The sequence below is a fragment of the Coffea arabica genome, chromosome 5c, assembly GCF_036785885.1.
Source record: "Coffea arabica cultivar ET-39 chromosome 5c, Coffea Arabica ET-39 HiFi, whole genome shotgun sequence".
NCBI classification, from domain to species: domain Eukaryota; kingdom Viridiplantae; phylum Streptophyta; class Magnoliopsida; order Gentianales; family Rubiaceae; genus Coffea; species Coffea arabica.
In genome coordinates this window covers 38,445,050-38,468,115 of record NC_092319.1, presented here as the reverse complement: position 1 = coordinate 38,468,115, position 23,066 = coordinate 38,445,050, and the positions used below count along the sequence as shown (strand labels likewise).

Genomic DNA, 23,066 nt, shown 5'->3' with positions numbered 1-23,066 from the left:
TATCTAAATTCGTTTCCTTTAGGAGTCTCCCTCAACTTACACATCATTCAGTTAGGAAAATCCTATACTGAGAGACACACAATTCATAGGACAGGTACAAAATTTATACATCATTTAGTTAGGAAAATCCTATACCGGGCGACACACGATTTATAGGATGGGTACAAACTAAATTATGACGCACCTTTTTAATTTTAAAGATTCTCATATTTGTATCTATCACACGACAGATACAAACTAAATTGTGGTTCACCTAGATTTCCAAATTTGTATTTATCGTTTACACACGTCGTTGATTTTAAAGAATTCCATATTTAAGATTTTCATGATCATCCAATAAGAAGGGTTTCAATTTTTTCAAATGAACAATTTGAAGACCTATTGATTCTAACAACTGACTGCAGAGTTGATCATCCGGACCTTTGAATTCATAGATGTAGATCTTATATTTGTATCTATTGTACGATAAATACAAACTAAATTGTGGCCTGCCTAGATTCCCGTATTTGTATTTATCGTTTACACATATTGTTGATTTCAGAGAATTTCATATTTGTACCTATCACTTACACTTTGATTTTGAAGATTCTCATATTTGTATGTATCATGACAGATACAAACTAAATAATGACCCATCTCTCTGATTGTACAAATTCTTATATTTGTATTTATCGTTTACACATATCGTTGATTTAGAGAATTCTATGTTTATATCTATCGCTTACACATATTGTCGCTTACATATATTGTTGATTTTAGAGATTTTTTTGTTTGTATCTATCCCTTACACATATTGTGATTTTTAGTAATATATCTTACACATATTGTTGATTTTAGAGATTTCCATGTTATCTTAGACATATTGTTGATTTTATAGATTTTCATGTTTGTATTCATTGCTTACACATATCGTATATAATGATTCTAGAAATTTTCATATTTGTATTTATCTCATCTATCTCTTGTACATGTAATTGATTTTAGAAATTTTCATATCTGTATCTATGCGTAGCTCAGTTGTAACTTAGTCAATTATGGTATTGGTAGTAGTCTACCATGTAAACAAGGAATATGGGAAAGTTACATATATGCTGTAATCTTCCCAAGTCAATCACTATTTTATCTCCTTAAATGTCTAGATTTTAGGTACGAAAATTTTATACTAAACAACAATACACTTAAGCAACAGAAATAAATTAAAAGATCCACTTTTTTTATTTTTGGGATTTCATATTTGTGTCTATGTTTAGGGATATCGTGATTTTGAGTCTTTTTTTTTTTTTTTTGTAGGTGGGTTCTTTTAGGTATCAGTGTGCCTAAGTTTGTAGATTGCTTGAAATAGTTTAGATGTTACCAATTGATATTAAAAAAAAAAAAAAAAAAGAGTACCAACAATCCTATAATGATTTTAAAGTTTGTAGTTTGTGTAATAACCCATAGCCGTTGGAGTGGGACAGAGATATCGGGATTTTTCAATAGAATGGTGATTGAATTCAAATCCACATGAGCAACGTTACAATTTTGGCCAAAATTTGGGTAGATCCAGTCTTTAAAGACTCAATCTGAATCATTGGATTTTTAAAGATCGGATCTACCCATGGTGAGCCTGCAATTTCTACACGTAAACCTTTGATTATTGTTATCTCACTTTTTATCTTTCTCTGTTTATCTTGCTAATAAATCTACATATCCATGGAATAGGGGAAATGAATTAATGGACATTGCTCCACGGTGATTTACGTATGACAAGTGTATTCAAAGAAGAGTTGGAAAGGAGAGCGTTTTGGACTATCTATAAAGGTCTCTCAATACATGAAATCTTGGGAACTTGGTTCAGCCTACTGTGGTATTCTTCTTATACTTGTGATTACTGGTGTGCAATTTCATTGTTTTATTGTTGTACTCAAAAGTGTGAAGTACTTTCCATAAAAAGCAGTTAAAAGTCACACATGTCTAAATAGATATAAACATAAAAATTTCTAATATCACATAACTCAACTCGTGAGTCCCCGATCGTAGAAACAACCTGTCATGGTACTACCAAATACAGTAACAAATACAATTACTAGATAAAGTGTACAAAGCACAACCTGTTCCCAAAATTGCCTATTCTTCCAGATCAAATAAGGCTACTGGTAGGCTGAATATATAATGCATCCTCTTGAAAAGATTTGTATGGCCTGTTATGGCCACTGACAATTCATGTTAGTGATGAATTTTTAACATGATCATCAATTTGTGATATCAAGCATCAAAATATACTCATGGACTAGAATAGAAGTCCATAGATCATAGATCTCCAATTCTGGTCTAGCAAAGGTACTGCTACCCCATGTCTAGATCAGAACCTTCACTGATATCTGAGGACTGAGAGGTATTGTGGTGCTGGATCAGATTACATGTTGCCAAAAGAGTCTAGTCTGGAGCCATCTTGAGCATCAACTATTCTTGAAGAATGGACTTGTACGATGAAAAAATTGACTCGAGTAACCTGGAAAGAAGGATGAAAGTAGCTTTCTGGTGGATTAAAAATGAGCCAATACCTGGTCCATTGATGAAGCAAGTTCTGAGGCAGTGATGCTTGAGGGAACTGTTCATCTACCCATTCCTCCTTCCTAATCCTATGGTCATAGCTCATTGCTAAATTCACCAAAATTCTTCAGTTTGCCTTTCCTTTATCGATATCTTCCTGAATTTTTGCAGCATTATACTAATTTCTGATTGTTCATCTGTACCATTTAAGATAAATTTTATTGATGGACTCCTCGCGTATTTAAATGTTAATTGCATTGATCTTCTGGGATTCTGAATCTACAGATTCTACACTGCTGAAAGTTGAACCACAATCGAAAAAGATTGATCAGCTCCGATTAAATATATTTTGCTGATCATTTGCTCTAAACAATCCAGTTTTGTTATGCTTCAAAACTATGATGTGCACATCCTATGGAGTACCTTTTTGAGGAGTTCAGGAGCAGAAAATTGAGTTCTGGAAAGACTTCAAAATATGTGCAGAGTCTGAAAAGTATTACAGTTTGTTGATCGGAAATGCACAAAAGAAAAGTTTTATGTTGATGATTTGCAGTGGCTTCATTGGTTCAATAGCTTAAATATGTTTTATACAGCCTGAGGTCAGGATTTTGATTGGATCATCTGCTGGAGTTGAGAAGATCTACACAATTGTGGACCAAAATTGTAGAGAAGTTGACCCTCAATAGCCAATGCACAAGGCTAAAGAAACACAAAAAATGACAGACCAAGAACAAAAGTTTAATATCATCATAACAGGAGATAATACAACAGAAGAAAAGAAGAGATGCTAGGAAATGAAATACAATTACATATCACTGAAAAAAGAATCTGGGCTGGGAGGAACTGGAACATCAACAGTTCCTTCTAGCATAAGAACAACTTTCTTCATGGATGGTCGGAGCGTTGGCTCATTCTGGATGCACCACAAAGCAATTCTGATCATTCTTTCTAGCTTTGTCATGTCAACTGCCTCTTCCTCCCCCACTAGTTTATGGAGCTCACCATCCACGAAACAATCATAAGCCCACACTTCGAGAATGGATTGTTCCTCAGGAAGATTAGAGTCTACATTCTTTCGACAGCATATGATCTCTAGCAGCACTATTCCATAGCTGTAAACATCCGCTTTAACTGTCACTGGCACGTTACGAAGCCATTCTGGTGCAACATAACCTCTTGTTCCTCTTACCGCAGTATAATTTCTTGTCCTGTCATGATCTAATGGCTTTGCCAATCCAAAGTCGGATATCTTCGTGCACCTGCTGTCGTCCATGAGTGTATTTTGAGATTTGATGTCACAGTGGATGATCTGTGTCTCACACTCTTCATGTAAATAAAGAATTCCTCTTGCAACCTCAGAAGCAATTCTGATTCTTTCATCCCAACAAGGATGACTTTCTGGCTTGAAGAGAATATCCGCCAATGATCCATTACTCATGTATTCATACACCAGAAGCCTTTTATCTCCATCAAGGCAGTAGCCAAGCAGCTGGACAAGAACGATTACTCTGATTTCATCTTGAAACTCCTTTTCCCCTTCTACTAATACTTTCTCTAGTTTTTTCACAGCAACTACTTTCCCTGAATTTGGCAAAACCCCTTTGTATACAGCACCAAACGCTCCTCTGCCCAATTCTTCTCTGAAATCATTTGTTGCTTGCTCCAGTTCAGCAAAGGTGAAGGCTTTTGGAGCCGCATCGGCCACAAATTACACATTTCCATTTTACGTTATTTTCTTATAGGCCCGCACCTGATTTCTGTGAACATAAACCCCTGCAATTACAGAGATCATGACTCCAAAAACAGCAAGTGAAATCCCAATAACTAGGATATCCACACGAATTTCTTTTTTGATGCTTTTTGGAGGACTACTGGGAATTACACCTTCACTGATGGATGCAAGTGTACCCACCTTGACCAGAGTGACATCCGAGTCACTTGTCCTTTTCCCATATGTCAATGGGAGCTTTTGTTTGCTACACTTTCCATCTTTATAAAATGCTGCTTCACAGTTGCAATCATCAAGGCACTGCTTTTCACAGTCTTCTTGTGTGCTTGTTTCCATTGTAGCAAAGGTATTATCTTCCCATCCTGTATTTGCCAATGATCTAATCTCGTATTTGACATTGGTAATACTATTCGATTTACAACTTTCTACAGTAAAATTTCTCTCACAGCCTGAACTCCAATTTCCTGGATTTACGGAGCCAGGAGGACATCTGCATCCAGCAACATTATCCATCATGGTACAGAAACCATTAGGCCCACATAGGCCTTTAGGAGCACATTTATCCTCCACAGATTCCCACAAGATGGACCTGTTGCCTTGATTTGAAGAGTATGAATACAATCGAAATATGCCATCCACATGAATTTTTGCCATATATACTCTTCCATCTTGAGGATATCCTCCTTTGGTTAGATTAGACAATATAGTTAAGCTTGAATTGATCAAGTAGAGATGACCATCACCATCCAGATTTAGAGTGACACCATTTCCAAATGTGTTAACTGCATAGTAGGCGTGTTCAGATGAGTCTGGCGTTCTCACAGGATACTGCACCAGGTTTCCGTCATCCTGCATCTGTATCCGAAAAATCCCCATCGAATCATCAGTTTCAGAAGCACTAGATTGCAGCTGGTGACCAGTTGCCAGCTGCTGACCAGGTAACAAAGTGTTCGTCGGAAGCTCAAAACTCTGCCATACAATTTTCTTATCAGAATTGTATAGGACAAAGTTTCCTGATCCAACATCGAAGCCGATGAAATGCTTTCAGAAGGATCAGCAATAACAATGTCCTGGCCCTGTGTGTGCTGCAAAATCAGCCTTCCATCACTCGATAACACCAGTGAAACATTGCTTGGAAAAACAGGGCTGACCCTGTTGGCTGTCCATATTAGTTTTTTCAGGGATTCCCGCAAGATATATCCCAACAGCATAGCCATTGCCTTGCTGGTAAAAACCAAACGCAAATAGACCTGAATGCGACGACCATGATGATGAGTTGCCTGTAGGTGTTAGAGAAGAACCAAGGCTAATATATAGAGGGCTTTGTTGAGCTAATGCTGTAGCTAAACAGGATACAGGTGATAAAAGGAAGAGTAAGAATACAGCCATGAATGTACTTGGAAAAAGAAGAAAGGCTTCGTATGCTGATCACTACTATCTCTTTGCTTGATATATGAAAGAATTGCACAGAGAAGTGCAGGGTTGACTTGTAAAGTCTTGGTAAAGACTAAAGACCATGCCGTCCTGGCAGAAAAGTTGTACTCGTTTTCCTCCTCCTTGCATGAGAAAAATTGGTTATTTCATTTTCTTGTTCTACTCCTTTTTATGGCAGATGAAGTCCAGAGGACGGTAGAGTACCTAATTCCAATGTTCATTGGAAATTCTGTAATCAGTCCAAATTTCTGAATTCTTAAAGTCACCATTTGGAACGGTGTATTTAAGTAACCTTATGATAAGTAAACTAAAGACAAATGGTGGCTAACAGTAAGGCATGCCATCGAATGGCGCCTTTAAAGTCACCATTTAAAATAGTAACTTTGAAACCGCACTCTTAAATAATAAAATCTTTACTTTTAGAAGAACTCAAAAATATAAACTACTTTCGTAACTTCTAATAAAAATCGAATTATTTAGATAAATGACTCAGAGAATATTGGCCAGATCCCTTTTTTATCTTATATATTAACACGCTAATTGTGTAGTCCTATGTCGGATAGTTATTTATTTTTCAGAAATTAATGGCCTTCAGAAAGCTCTTAAAAATAGCCTATCAACATTGCAATTTTAGCTTTTGGGTGTCATTTTTCAACCTAAAGAAAGCAGGACTTATATTGTTAACGTAAAGTGAATGGTCAGGAAGATTCCCTTCTTATGTCCAAACAGCCTAATGGGGTCCAGAATTTAGGGCCTTCTTTGATCAGAGCTTAAGAAAATCACAGCTATGACCTAGTACAGTCAATTGTACTTCACTCCAGTCTAGTCAAATATAAGAACAGTAGTGCCGGTAGGATTGGGGCGAGGACTTGTGTTATGTGCGGTTGGTTTGTGTTCAAATTTTTGATATATAAATATATTATAATGTTATATTGAATATATATCAAATATTTTACTTATATCACTTTAATTGCGAGTACAATAACGTAGCACAGTTGTATATCAAATAATAAAATATATAACAATCAAACCGAACCGCATTGATTTTTCCCTCGGATAGAAGAATGTACTACTTAATTTAAGGTTACGTGAGAGATATGTTATATAAAGAATAATTGCATAAATCCCTTCTAAGATCTCCGACAATTTTATTTGGCTCTCTTATAGTTTTCAATATTACGTTTACCTCTCTTATTTTCATTTTCAATGTAATGATGAAGCCCATACCTATAAAGCCCTAAAAGTATTATTGTCATTCCCAAATTACCATTCCATGGCGTGAAAGAAATTTATAATAAAAAATTTTTTGTAGGGCAGACTACAAAGAGTTAAATTGGTTGTAACAAATAATTGAGAGATTTATATGGAAAAAAAATGAAGTAACAAAATTATCTTATGAAAAAAGGCTTGAACTTGCAAAATAAATAAGGGAGAGAAATATCCCCTCCTACTAATGATGTAGTAGGCTACATGATAACCATTTAACGGTCTCCGTAAGATAAAGAGCATCAACCAAAAAATGACTTTAAAAATACAATATACCTAGAGCTGGTAAAAAAGCCAAAAACCCAACAACCCGCTCAACCCATCCATTAATTTTAAAGGATGGGTTGGGTCAATTGGGTTATGGGTTTTATTGGGTTGGATAAGAACAACCCAACTTATTCATTGGACGGGTTGGATTTTTTATTTGGGTATCCAATACCCAACTTATTTAAAAGTAATTCAAAATAATAAATATAAGATTTAATACAAATATGCCCAACTATTTATATTTGGACATGTGTTAATAATTCATTAATTAATTTGTATTCAAAATTCTCATATATATATATATTTTTTTTTCAATCAATTTTTTTAATTTTTATTTAAAAGAAAAAAGAAATTTGAAATAAAAACTCATGCTTATTTTACTTTTATATGTCTAGCATATAAATTATATGTCATTCGACATGTGGAGCAATATTCAGCTATTGTGTGTGAAAGAAGTGATCGATCTACAGGACATTTTCGTAGACAATCCCTTGAAACGTCTGCTTATTGCATATGGCTTTCGTAGATCATATTTGACGCATTCCCTGACATTCATTCTATTTGAGTTGAATGACGTAATCAGATATTCACCTTCGCATATTAATTATTATTACTTTTATATCAATTAATTTCGAATAAATTCTAGTAATTTGTTTGAGTTTTGCATCATTGGCGTATTCCCGTTCCATGCCTTTATTTCAAGTATATGTCTCTTACTTACATTTTCAAGTATAATATAATATAGCATTCAATAATTTAAATGCATAGAATATTACAATTTACAATAAAACAGATATGAATACTAAAAGTGTTAATAAGTTGTGACAAAAATAAGTTTCAATCAATTAGTAGTATTAAAAAAGTACAAAGTAAACAATTTTTTAAGCTAATCTATTTAAATGTATAATTTATTATCTAAAATTCACAATACAAGCAATATAAAATATTATTCTATTTATAATGTGTTTCCAAGGAACTTAAGAAGTGAGTGTATGTTTGTGTGTGCAAAAATACATTATGTATGTGAAAATGTGTTTATACGTGTGAAAAAAAATCTATTTTGTGTGTTAAAATGTATGTAAAAAAGTTTATATTAATTTGTTGGATCATATTTGGGTCATGGGTTTGAGATAACCCAATATGACCCAACCCAAAATCAATCCAATCTAAAGTTGGGCGGGTTGGGTATAACCCACTTAAGTGAAAACCTAATATTAACCCGTCCAACCCGCCTATTTGCCAGATATAATTATGCTCAACTCAAATTTTTTTGATATTTTAATATTGGGATGATTAGATGTCAAAGTTGCTGGCTAATACCTATCCAAGTGATTAGTGGCTTATGTACAATAGTTGATGCTAGTAATGTTTTTTGGAGTAATCTGATGGGAAAATACTTCAGCAATAATTATGCTACTCAACACTTGCAATTTTGCAAGGTAAAAAACAGTTATTTCATTCATTCAAGACCCTAGGTAAAAATATATTATTAATGAAGAGCAACACAAAGGCTGTCTTCAGAGGGTCACACACACACACACACATATACTCCCTCCGTCCCACTTTGATAGTCTTGTTTTCCTTTTTCGTCTGTCCCAAATTGTAGTCCACTTTCCCATTAAGAAATGTAGTAATCTTTCAAATTGTCTAAAATACCCTTATTAAATATCTTGTTATTAATACATTGTTATTAAATATTAACCCACTACATTGAATACATTGAACTTTTCCAATACTAACCCATTAGCTGTAACTGATATTAATTGGTACTCTTCGTGATTAGCATAAGGGTATTTTAGGAAATTATTAATCTAAATTTATGTTTCCAACCAAATTAATTACACTTTCTTAATCTATGTGAAAAAAAAAATCAAGACTAACAAAACGGGACGGAGGAAGTATAAGTTAATGAAGATTAATACCAGGGTACTAGTCATCCGGTATATCCAGTCTAATGTAGAGATCCCACTTTGCAGTAATAAAATCATCCACAACTCTGAGCATCTCAAAATTAGCATACCCTGTTGCATACCGGAATTGTTTGGTTCCTCCTACTCCTACAATTGCCATTTCATTGACATCTTGAGACCCTATGCCTTTCAATTCCACAGTGCGACCACTGTACTCTCCGCTGGTGAAGTGAACACTAACCAGAGTCTCTATGGTGGTGCCATCAAGGGATGCTACTGCACCAATGCCTTGGAGACGACCAACTAGTTGGGATTTGATTGAAGCGCTTCGTGTCAAGATATTATCAGCGACGAAAACAGTTCCAAATTGGTTGAAGGCCCAAGTTACGTTGGGGAGACCTGCAACTATGAAAACAGTCTGGCCATCTCCGCTTCGAATTTCATGTTCGTACACCGTCAAATGTTTGGACACTATCCTTGATTGTGCCAGGCTTGCTACCAAAAGCAGGCTGAGAATTTGGAGGGATGCTATGGCTAAACTCTTTGCCATTGTTTTGTTACAGAAACAGAGGAGGAGAAGAAAGAAGGAAACGAGTTGGTGTGGTGTGAAGCATGAAGCCGATGAGGAGAACTATTTATAAGACCGCAGAGTTGAGGGGAAAACACCACAACCCACAAGTTGGTGTGGTGTGAAGTATAAAACTGAAACACTACATTTTCACTTCCCGAGGATTTTTAGAATATTGAATCAGAGTGTAAGTGTGTGACGTGAAGTTTGATACAGAAATAATGGCTAGATGTCCAGTTGTTGACTTTGATCCGCTGTTAATATGTATTTCACTATTTCGTCCTTAGACCTAGGGCTGTCAACGGGTCGGGTCCGGGCCGGAATTCATTATTCCGGACCCGGACCCGAATTACTATGCCGGATCCGGACCCGACCCGTTTACCCGACGGGTCTTTTATTCTACGTTCCGGATCCGGATCCGGCGGTCCCGGATCCGGATCCGGGTCTACCCGAATAAATTTACCAAATTTTATAATTTCTAATAAAAATGAGAAAAAAATATACTTGTAAACTAATTTCTAACTAATGCAAAGAAAAAATCAAATAAGAAAAGAAATCAAATTAACTTTATTAAAATACATCACCCTAATCAAATTATATTGATAAATATATATTTTTTAAATTATTAATTCATTTATATCCGGATCCGGGTCTAATACGGGCCGGAATACTATATTCCGTATCCGACCCGTTTTTTTGTTTGACAAAACGGATCCGGATCCGGATCCGGATCCGGGAAACGGAATTAAATCCCTACCCATACCCGTAATAATTTCCCGGATCCGGTCCGGATCCGGGTCTAGACCCGACCCGTTGACAGGCCTACTTAGACCCTCTAATATTCACAATTACCTGTCAAGGCTTAATAATTCAGTAGATTTATGTAACTTAGTATAAATAGATTTTCATTTTCTTAAAATTCATCCAAAAAAAGTTTAAAAAATCGAGAGAAGTAAGGTTAACAAAAAAAAATGAAATTAACTAGAACAGCACTAAGCTGCTTTATAAATGGTAGTATGTCAAAGGGAAACATATTTTTGGATCATCTTTAAAAAACTGTACTATGTAACTTAGTATAAATGGATTTTCATTTTCTTAAAATTCACCCAAAAAAAAGTTTAAAAAATCAAGAGAAGTAAGGTTAGCAAAAAAAAAAAAAAAAGAAATTAATTGCAAGTCCTCACATTCCTCATCTAACATTTCTCCAACTTAATTATACCTTTTTATAGCCTCTACATATACTACATTTCAACTTAGGACTAATTCGCGCGTCGGTGCGCGAAAATTCAACTTAGGGCTTTGCCGAACGCGAACCATCAATTAAATCTTAAAAATTCAAATAAATTGAAATGTAACATTTGAATGATTGAAAACAATATTATTTAAATATAAATAAATATTATTGGATAATTTTAATATTTTCAATAATATTTTGATTTAATTTTCCAGAGGATAATGAAATTTGTGAGGTCTTCACAATGAGCACATCTTGGAAACATACAATTATGTTACAAATATTGATAAACATTTAGTACTCAAACGTAGAGCTCTGTGCAACGAGCATGGTTAACGCGGACTCACAGATGAAGAGTATGAAAATGAAAAATAAATGGGCGATGAAGAACAAGTAAATGTTGAAGAAGAAGAAATATTTACCGTTAATCCAAATTAATCTTGACATATGGGAAAAATAACCAATTAAGTTTTAAAGGTAAAAGAAGTTATTTAGACTTAAATAATGATAATCATTGGAGGCAATCCATAACGTAGTAGCTATGTCACATTATCGAAAAGATTGATCGAACAAAAAAAATTATTAGACTATATGGTGATAGGGTGTAAATTGTTGGTTATTTTATTGTTAATTTCCCCTTTTATCCTTGCCAAATATTGTTTTAATTATTAATATTTACTTATATTTGGTATTGGACCCAATTTCAGGGATTGAAGCAGAAAATTACCAAAAAGGAGGGACTTGTATGAAAAAATGCAGACTTCTAAGGGCTTCAACCTTTGGGTCCTTGGATTGGTGGGGACCACAAGCTAGTGCAAAGCATTTAGTCATTTGGGCTTTTCAAAGAAAGCAACGTAGAGAGACTTGGAACAACAAGTACTTTGGAGGTTTTGTCCACATGTGCGGGGACCACGGATAAGAAGCATGAGTCATTTGGACTCTAGGAAAAGAAACGTACAAGACTTTGAATTTGGTGTGGGGACCACTAGAGATAGCATTAGACTTCCTTTTGACTTTAAAAAGGGAGAAAGGTACGAGAGGTTTAGGAATCAATAGTTTTAGTTTAGACTTTTAGCATAGTTTTACTTTTCTTTTCTTAGCTCTTTCGCATGGTTGTTCTCCATTAATGGAGAACTAACCTCTTAATTCAAGTCAAGGGGACAACTGAAGATTTGGTTCAACAATTACTGTGAGATCTAATTTATTTTAATTGCTTCCTTAATTTATTGGTATTTATATGTTTCCTGCTTTTAATTGCTATAGCTCGTGTGAGTAATTGAATAGATGCGCAATATTTAATTATTCACATAGGCTATTTTGCTAAATAGGGATAATTGAATCCGTAATTGTTCGTTATCTTTATCTCAGTAGCAACTGGCGTAATTGGGTTTATGTCAGGGGAGCATACGATCTAACTTAAACAAATCCTCGTAGCGTGTTTGTTAGTTAGCATTGGGCCTTTCTAATTATTAATGCAATCTAGAAATTAAATCCTACGGTCGTACTTAGGGTTGTTTTTGGGTTAGAGAAATAGTTAACGGTCGTACCTTAACTATCGAGAAATTAAGGAAAGGTTGGTTGTTTATCGCGTGCATGACAACTATAACTGGTCTATTAATAAATGTGGAATTATCTGTGAATCAATGATCAGTGCCTGAACCATTTCTGAAGTGTACCCTTGGCTAGAGTTTTCCCTTAATTATTTCTCTTAATCAATTATTTTCTGCAGTTAATTTATTTAGTTAGCATTTAATCCAAAACCCCCCATACCTTGGACTCTAGAAGAAATGAATTATCCCCAATCCCTGTGGATTCGACCCTACTCACCGCTATATACAAAATCTGTATTTTTCTCGAGTAGGTATTTATTATTGCACAGGTTCGACACCTGTCAATTTTTGGCGCCGCTGCCGGGGACTGGTGTCAGATTAATTTGTTTCTTTTTGAGTTCATCTTGTTTTTATTTTTTTTAATTTATTTTTCTCTTATATTTTTTATATAGTTTATGGCTTCTAACACTCCGTATTTTGGTGATAGACTGGATTTTGTTTTCGGGGAAGGCGATGAGACTAGTTTTTTTGCTAAGTTTGCATATGCAGAGGCAATAAACTCTATTAGAGACAGAATGGCTGCTGCAACTTGTAAAATTTGTTATGCCAGGGATCATTCAACTGGTATGTGCCCCGAATATCAAGATAATCTGAGTGTCCCACTCAATAATTATGGAGATTTTTCACCCTGGTCTCAAACGTGGTATAACCCTAATCCAAACGGGTATGATCAAGGATAGTGGGATAACTCCAGTTATAATTATACAACGGGGCCAATGAATTTTCAGCAGTATGAGTCTCAAGAACCGTCATCCATGTCAGGTATGTCTTTTGAAGAAATAGTTGAATTAATAGCTACTAACACATATCAAATTCAACAGGAGGTACATCAACTTCAACAGGAGACACAAAAGATGAGTGAAGAGATGCAAGAAGGAAGGCGTGAATGGGTATCTAAAATGAGCAAATTGATTTCTCCAGTTTATGAAGAATTGCCTTCACCGACTATTATCGACCATGAGGAAGATGAAAGTGCAATTATTCTGACAATTGACATGGTACTGCAAGGGTCTCAAGAAGAAGAATCTAAAGATGCAGTTGAAAAGAAAGTTGAAGCGCAAGAATTGAGACCCCAACATCAAATGGTTCAAGTGAATGAATCCAGTGAACAATCTCCAAATGCGGTGACATCTCCTCCATTCCTTGATCAATATTTTCCTGACTCTTATTCTTTAATTCCTGTTGGTGAGATTGATTTTATTATACCAGAAAATTTTGAGTTTCATGACAGGAACAAGTCAAGAGTCACGATGGCAAAATATCTCAAACCAATAAGTGCTTGTGATGGAGGGGTGAATGAAGATTTAAGGTCATTACTTGGTTGTTTGGCGCCATCTACTAGTCCATGGAAGACCGTAGCTCGTGTGCTCAAAAATTACTCTACTTACGAGGGCTATCAAGATTACATAGAGGATGGAGCACTAAAGCGAGCTACGCGATTTTATCCTCCATGAATAAACAGGACAATGTCTAGCCAAAGACATTAAAGAAAGGCGCTACATGGGAGGCAACCCAAAACTATTTGTTTCAGTTTTCATGCATTTTTGAAGTTTTAGTTAAGTGTTAGTGTCAATTAATAGTTTGATGTTTGGTGGAAGGAAATTAGCAGTTAGATGTGCCCACGCCAGGTGGTCACGCCTGAGGGAAAGGAATTTTCGTTCAGGATCTGCGGACTCTATAGCAGTTAGACGTGCCAACGCCAGGTGGTCACGCTTGAGGGAAAGGAATTATCGTTCAGGATCTGCGGACTCTATAGCAGTTAGACGTGCCCACGCCTAGGCCAGAGGTTCCTTATTCTAAAAAAAAAAAAAAAGAGGAAAAAATTTTTACAAAAGCAATTTCAATTTTTGGAGAATTTCGGTAAGACTAGTTAAAAAAAAAAAAACCATTTTATTTTCTTTTTCTTCTTTTCTTCTTTCTTTTCTTTCCTTCTTTCTTTCTTCCCTTTTCTTCTTCTTCTCCGCCGCTCCCCTGTTTCCCTCTGTTTCTTCTTTTTCTTTCACGTCGCCTGCCGCTACCACCTCACCCACGCAGCTCGAGTCGCCCAAGCTCCCTTGCGGCCAGGAGTTTCGTAGCACGCAGCTTCACCTCACAGTCCACCGCCATCTTGCGGCCAAGGCCCGCCACTGGTCCTCTCTCTTCCATCGCCAAATCCACGCTGCACGCCGCCCGTGAGCCAAGCCGACAGCGCGCAGCCCAGCCCGCGCCGCTGCTGCTCTCCACCAGTTTGCCGCCGCCTCTCCCTCAGATCAGTCCGCCGCCAACAGTCTCCATCAGCTCGCGACCGCCGCTGCACCGCCACCCTCCACCACGAGCAGCTTCACCTCACGGCCAGGAGCTGCCACGAGCCCTACAGCGCCGCGCCAGCTTGCAGCTCGGCCCACGTCAATCGTCCGCCCCCGCTGCTGTCGACCTCCATCAGCACCACCACCTGAGCCGCACGGGACTCCCGCCTTTGCCGGCCTCTCCTGCAACCGCGCACATCTCCTCCATTGCCGCGCGTCACCACCTGCCCAAAATTGGCAGGTGGAGGTATTCGAATTTCCACCTTGATTAGTATTTCTCTAGTCCTTAAATTGCTGGAATTTGCGTTCTTGTTTCTTGGGCTTCTTGTTGGAAAACAGCAGGCAGTGATTTTAGACATTTTCTGGGGCTAATTTTGGGTAGAGTTGAGTTAAACTGCTGCGATATTTGGGGGTACTTTGGGAGTAAGTTGCCAATTGCTTCTGGCTTTAATTTCCGCTCATTTTTTGCACTACTTGGGTGTTCGAATCTATTTCATTCACTAGGTTGGTTATTTGCTTTAATTTCTCCCTATACACTCACCAGTGGTACTGGTGATGGTAGTTGTTTAACATCTGATAATCTGTGTTCTGGATTGCCTAATTAAATGAGTTGTGACTACTGGGCATTTGTGATTGAGTCCATCCTGTGATTGAGTGTTTGGATAAAGCAGTGGGTGCTTTAGGCATTTTCTGGGGGAACTTTTGGGACAGATTTGGGTTTAATTGCTGCCAAAGTGGGGGTATTTTCTGCTATTTGTTGAAAAGCTGGCCTTTTGATTACTTTTTCCCTGCGACTCACCAGTGGTACTGGTTGAGGTCTTTTGCCTATCGTTGTGGCTTATATTTGAAGATATTTGCTTATTTTGAAGTTAAGGTTCTTGCATTTGATTTGCTGCTATTGAATTTAATTCTTTCCTGTCTGTGCACCAGTGGTACTGGTTGCAGTGAAATTGCTAATTTTGAGCGTTTGACTTGGGTATTTGACTGTCCAACTGGTGCCATTTGTTGCGCTTCAATCAGTTGAATTCATTTGCTCTGTTGGTATCCCTGTCGGTATCACTTGAGTTCTATTTTGTTAGTTTCTGTCTTGCGTCCTTTGAAGTTCCTTTGGTTGGGTATTTTCTTCATTTGTTTGTTGAATTGGAAGGCTACTGTGCCACTTCCATTGCTTATTGCAGTTGGTGGCGTCTAATTGACTTGCTGGGAGTATTTTACCTATTGATTTCAATTGCTAAATCTTTAGAGAATTTGTTGCGATTTGCATTTTGTTGATTGGGTTGTCTACTAGGGAGGCACCAGTGGCTATTAAATTATTATTGCTTTGAATTTGCTAAATGGCCTCTCCCACCGATGGCCTCTGATGCTAAGTGGCGCCACTTGCGAGATCAGGTTCACCACGCGGATGAGCAAGTAACGCGTATCGCCAGCCAGATGGCTCCAATGTCTAAGAATCTGGCCGCGTACTTCCACCATATCTGCTTCACTCCCCCGTTCCTGCCTATTCCGTAGCCGCTTGAGAGGGAAGTTTCATTTTTCTCTTCACTTTAATTGCTATATTACCTCCATCGAGGGCAATGTCGGACTTAGGTGTGGGGGGGACAGCTGTGGTACAGCTAGTATTTCTAATTTTTAGTTTTTACATGTTTTCCTTTATTTTTGTTATTTGTTCTAGTTTTCGTTTATTTTCTTTTCTTTTTTCTAGTGGTCAGTCTTCTATCACTACCAAGTTTTGATGCTGGATTGTTGCCTCTAATTCTGCTATTGCCAAGTTTTATTAATAAAAGGGTATTAAGTTAATGTGGTTGAGCTCAGGAACATCTCTTTGGTGAATATCAATACTTGCTTAACTTTTCCAATTTTTGGTTAACTTTTCTAGGCATAGGGAATGATTGTTGGCATTCTTCATGTGAATTGGTCCAATTATTAATTTTAGTTCTCCATGTTTGAAATTTGAGGCTGGCTGTTGTTATTTTTAGTTATTGTGCTATATGATTGTAAATAAGAGGTAACTGTACTCCGCTAGTTATCACTACTGAATAACCGGGGATCTTCACCTAAAGTGTCGATTCTCGCGTCAAAAGGTAGTAATTGCTATGAGTGCGTGGTCCTGTAGCGATTAGAGCTGAGTAACCGGGCTCCTCCATCTGTCAAATGTTGGAGTTCGCGTCAAAAGGCTCTAAGGGCTATAGACTAAGTCTTTTGCTATTCAAAAAACAAAAAACAAAAAACAAAAAACAAAAAACAAAAAAAAAAAAAAGAAGTGAAGTAAAGATTGTGTAGTATGTGAATAAATCAGCTTACCGGTTTGTGATCTTAATGTCGAGATTTTGGTTAATAGTTGGACCATTTGCTGATAAATGTGAGCAACCATTACTTTTTCTTAGATTAGTTTGCTTTAAATTGGAGAAGTTGGTGGTTTAGAGGCTAACCGGGTTGATTTTTCTTGGATATTGACCTGTGATGCTTGATATTTATTTTTCTTGGGCATCTTGGCAATACGGTAGTTGGAGCAGTAGCTGACGGGTATTTTACATACGTGCAAGCTAAAAAATACCGAATTACACCCGTTCACTGCAAGTATACAGATCAACTAGTAGTTTAGGGTATATATCGGGTCGATCCCACAGGGAAGAGTGAACAATTACCGGTATTACTAAATCTTCTCTATTATTTAGACTATCAATAAATTATAACAAGTAAAACCTACTGAACTTATGCAAGAAAATAACAAATGAAAGCTCCTTAGGTTGTGGTATCCCTAACTACTCATGCAAGTGCTATTTTTGGATCATTGAGTACTACATCTAAGCTAGTTATGGTGTAATTTCCTTATGTATTTGAATCCTACTTTCGTAGTGAATCAATTATACTCATAACTAATCCATACCTATTCTCATGGTTATGAAATTAGCTACAAGTTTATTTCTTCAATGAAATTACATGAAATTAATCACCAAAACCCCATAGGTGCACCTCTACTCTCGTGAGTGTACTCCCCATGTTTAGCACTTATTGAACTAATGTTAAATCTCAATTTTCATTGTAGAAATAACACCTTAGATAATCACAATTAATGGTACCAGATTAATCATGATTTAAAGAGTTAAAGTGCTAAATAACTTGCTCAAATCATAGCAGTTAAATAGCCAAATAATAAACACTAACAATCATAGAAAGTTCAACCAAACCCAAGGTATAAACTTTAAAGACACATATCAAATATAAAATCCAAAACTTGCATATTAACTAAATTTGGAATCAAGTACAAAAGATAAAGAGTTGGAAAGGAATGTAACCCATGTCACTTGAGCTCATCACCTTGCCTTCTTCATCTCCATCTTAATCCTAGTCTAGCAATATACAAGAATGGATGAACTACACTAGCTAAACTATACTACACTAATCTGATACTAAGAGAATGGAAAAACTACATTTCTGCACTTCCTCTCTCTGGTTTCTCTCCTCTATCTGATTGCTCTCTATATAAAACTGATATGAGGTGCCTTTCCACTGGTCCAAAATTTCTGCTATTATTCTCCAAATCTGAATTTGTTAAGGGAGTAAAAAATAATGGCTTTTGACTTGAAACCTTGGCTATATCTCTTCCTTATGTCTTCTGAAGCATGTGCAGCCTACGTTTTCTCTCCAACTCTAGCTGGAAAGTAGTGTGAAGATGAGAAAAATGGCTGAGCAAATTACAGAAATTCGGCTGCCATACACGTTTTCACTTTTGACCTCACTTCAACTGCATTTTTCTCCATGATGAAGGCCGAACTGGCTTTTGTGGAAAACACAAAAGTTGTAGCCCTTTGAATTAGCGTTCCAATGCTTCAAGAATCATCTAATTTGGAGATCGGCGGACGGAGATATGGTCAAAATACCATAGACTGGTCAATTCTGGGCTTCAGCTTTCGACCATCCAGATAAGTTTCTGTGTTTCGACCTTTTGACCAAGAAAACGGCTGAATTGGACTTTGATATCTTCATACCAAATGTAGATATATCTCTTACCTTCAAAATGATACCAAGATCACCTTCATCCGATCATTGTAGCTCCTGATATAGTCAAAATACGAAAATGTGTCTGAGTTGTCAAAGCTGACTTTTCTTGATTTTTTTGTCCTCAAATTGCATTTCTTCCTTTTACACTTCATATTTTAATTTCACCACTTTAATCCATCTTCAATCATCCAAATATCTTCTCAATGCACTTCATTTGATGATTGAATCATTAAACCTACAAAATATGAAGTTTTTCCCATAAAAATCAATAGAAATGCAATGTTAGCCACTTTAACATAAAATGTAGATTTTTACCAAAACCTTAGTTATTTTAGTTATAAAACTAAATAATCAAACCAAAATTAACTAATAAAACACACTAAAAATACGTAAAATAAACTCTTATCAAATACCCCCACACTTGAACCATTGCTTGTCCTCAAGCAATAAAAAAAATACAAACCAACAATGATCCAAAATTTGAAAATAAACATATGTAGCATTTCAACTTCATTTCTTCAAAACAAAGTAAATAACCATTATGCAATTATTTAATTAAATTCAAGTACTCATAATATCAAGTAAAGGAGAGCCAATTATACCGTCATTATAACAAATTCAAATCAATTTTTCATCCTTACCCAATCTTACAAGTAAGTAACTCATATGGTCAAAAATAATGCTTCCTAAACTCATGATCATCTCTTTATTCTGCTTAAAAGGATATTTATTCATATAACGTAGCTAAATATTACTTAAGATGTGAGAATGCCTTTTGACGCGAGAATCGACATTTTTAGATGAAGATCATCTATTACTCAACACTTCACATACTCAAGTTGCTTTGCATACTCTTAATTCAAGTACCGTTTTACGCGAAAGTCGACATTTGTAGATGAAAACTCCCGGTTACTAAGTACAAGAATCATTGGAGTAGAATGAATCTTTTTTTTTTCTCTCTATTTTTTTTTTGTTTTTTCATTTTCTATTTTTTTTTTGTTTTTTTTTTAACATAAATTCCTCAAAAGAATAATCATGAGAAGAGTTTTGCACCTATTGACCATATTTATCACTTAACTTATAAAATCCAAGAAAGAGAAGAAATTTCATCAAATATGCAAAAAAATATAGGCATAATTTTCTCCACTTTAAAAGATATACTTTCCTACAAATGCAAAAATTATAATCACATAATAGTCATTTCCAAGTTAAATGAGAAAAGAAGTTTCCAAATCATATATATTTATCTCAAATGTAGAAGGAATTTGAACTACTAATGGTATGGAACTTGTTACCTCTTGGATAAAATAAAAAAATTTAAAAATTTGTTGAGGCAAGTTTGCAATTTTGGACAAGATTTTGGAAAAATTTTGAATTTTAACACAAGTCCAATATTTGCAACTAATAAGTCAATCACATACAATATATATAATCTCAATTCTCCCCCCACACTTAACATACACATTGTCCTCAATGTGTAAAAAAAAGGAAAATCAAGATAAAGAAAGTAATACTCCCCTATGATGTGATTGAATATGAAGCTTCAAGGTACGTTGTTCGCTTGTCTTCATCGCTTCATGAGTTCCATTTGGTAACCATTAGTGATATAAACCTAAAAATGGAAAATGAGAAACAAAAGTGATAACAAAGGCTTAAGAAAATAAAATGGGGATCCGTAACTTCAAGCCTTTGTTTTGGTGATGTACCTATAAAAAATACACAATAAGAAACTGAAGGTACAAGAAAATATATGAGGAAAAGAAAAAAAAGAGAATCAAGGAAACTGCATTTTTTTTTTCAGAAAACGTGACTCATAAAAACGCGCCACCAATCCGCGTTTTCTTAAGTCGCGTTTCTTCACAAATCTTGCAGGATTGAAAACGCGGTTATGCTTAAAAACGCGACATCGCGTATTTGAAGGCGCGTTTTTGGTTTCTGAACAGGCTGGAAAACGCGACTTGGTCGAAAACGCGACTTCATCGCGCGTTTTGAAACGCGTTTTCTTCAGTGAGGGCGCAGAATTAGAAACGCGCCTATGGAAAACGCGATTCTAAGGCGCGTTTTCAGCCCAAATGCGTTTCCTTCTGCGAAATTTTTGCAGAAAGCCAACTTTGAAAAATTACCATTGGTACCCCAATCACTCAAAATGCATCATAGATCATTTGTTTGCTAAAATTTTCAATGCATGCACATGTAAAATGATCAAAATATGCATTTTAACCCCTTGTAACGAATCAAAAACAACAATTACTCAAATCGAGGGGTTGAGTTCCTTGATCAAATTTCGCCTTTTTCACCTCATTTGGTCACTTTTGCTTCCATTTCCAATACCTACAAATGAAAAATAACAAAATAACTCAAACACATGCTTTAAACATAAAATCACCCCAAAATAACATAAATAGCTAAAAAAAAAAAAATTGGGTTGCCTCCCAATAAGCGCTTTTATTTATAGTCGTTGGCTCGACTATTGAACCTCATTATCAAGGAGGTTTAGTTAACGAATAATCCACCATTTTAGGCCTTGGTGGATCATTAAATGGTGACTTGATAGTAAAAGTCACATATTCTAATGATGTGAGAAATAGAAGTGACTTACCTATTCCAAATGTTTTATAGATATTACCTTGAATATGCACCACTTGAGAACTTACCAAAGGAAATGTCATGAGAGTATCCTGGGTAGTAATACCCTTAGAACCTATACCTTCAATGCACTCCTCAAGAGGGATGAAAAATGAGTCATTAAAACTCACCTCTTGAGGTTCAACGTTAGTTCCAAAGATAGTATCATGTGAAATGGACATTTGCTCATTGAAACACAATTGAGATTCATCATTTTCATCAAAATGCAATCCATTTTCACATACAACATTCCTACCATTCATGCTAGGATCATTTTGCAATTTATTAGACGAAATAACTTCACACAATGCACTCAATTGCTCATGTATTCTACCAAAGTGAGAAGCTAATTCATCTATTCTTTCCTCAATCCTATCAAAACGGTCAGAAGTTGCATTAGCTAATTTCTCTAAAGCTAACTCCCAAGATGGTTTAAAATCATTAGCTACTCTTTCTATTGCTAACTCCCAAGATGGTTTTAATTCATATTGGACACATTCAGGTTGGTAATCATAAAAATATGAATAATCACTATAAGTATATTGATTATCCCAACCATAAGCAGGAGAATTGCTCCAATTAGTTCTATATTGATCAAAACAAGGATTGTAATGCTCTAATTCATCATAATAATCCACATTTTGTGCTTGCATACATGTATTAGTAGTATGATAACCTCCACACAAGTCACAAATCACATGATAAGAATTAAAAGCATTAGCATTCCTCCCTTGCTCAATTTCATGCTTAATTGTGTCCATTTGAACTTGTAACATCATAACATCAAATTTAGCCTTTAAGCACCTTAAACCATCTTCAAAAGACATATCTTCAGTAAATTCTTGGTTACCTCTGTTGAAGGAGCTTTGCACTTGGTAACCATCCATTGCCAATCTTCCATTTCTCAAGCATTGTTCTCCAAATTGACCTACCCTTCTCATCACCTAAAATTGCTTTTAAACAACCTCAAAAGCAAAATTAGTAAGAAAAATAGGTAATGAAACACATAAACATAAAATACAAAAAATAACAAAAAATAACATTCACATTATAACTAATATTATGTCTAAACTAATAAAGTTGCTCTTCACACCGATATTGCCAAATCTTCCCCGGCAGCGGCGCCAAAAACTTGACGGGTATTTTATATACGTGCAAGCTAAAAAATACCGAATTACACCCGTTCACTGCAAGTATACAGATCAACTAGTAGTTTAGGGTATATATCGGGTCGATCCCACAGGGAAGAGTGAACAATTACCGGTATTACTAAATCTTCTCTATTATTTAGACTATCAATAAATTATAACAAGTAAAACCTACTGAACTTATGCAAGAAAATAACAAATGAAAGCTCCTTAGGTTGTGGTATCCCTAACTACTCATGCAAGTGCTATTTTTGGATCATTGAGTACTACATCTAAGCTAGTTATGGTGTAATTTCCTTATGCATTTGAATCCTACTTTCGTAGTGAATCAATTATACTCATAACTAATCCATACCTATTCTCATGGTTATGAAATTAGCTACAAGTTTATTTTTTCAATGAAATTACATGAAATTAATCACCAAAACCCCATAGGTGCACCTCTACTCTCGTGAG

The 23,066-nt window shown here is 35.8% G+C and overlaps 1 protein-coding gene and 1 pseudogene across 1 annotated transcript; both read right to left on the bottom strand.

The window, feature by feature from the left end:
• Positions 1 to 3,249: 3,249 nt before the first annotated feature.
• On the bottom strand, positions 3,250 to 5,650 carry LOC113689400 (G-type lectin S-receptor-like serine/threonine-protein kinase LECRK3; annotated as a pseudogene).
• A 3,507-nt stretch (positions 5,651 to 9,157) lies between these two features.
• Positions 9,158 to 9,688, bottom strand: LOC113689399 (dirigent protein 2-like). Its single transcript, XM_027207176.1, has one exon. It carries the CDS (start codon positions 9,686 to 9,688, stop codon positions 9,158 to 9,160), a length of 531 nt encoding a protein of 176 aa, XP_027062977.1.
• Between the last annotated feature and the right edge of the window lie 13,378 nt (positions 9,689 to 23,066).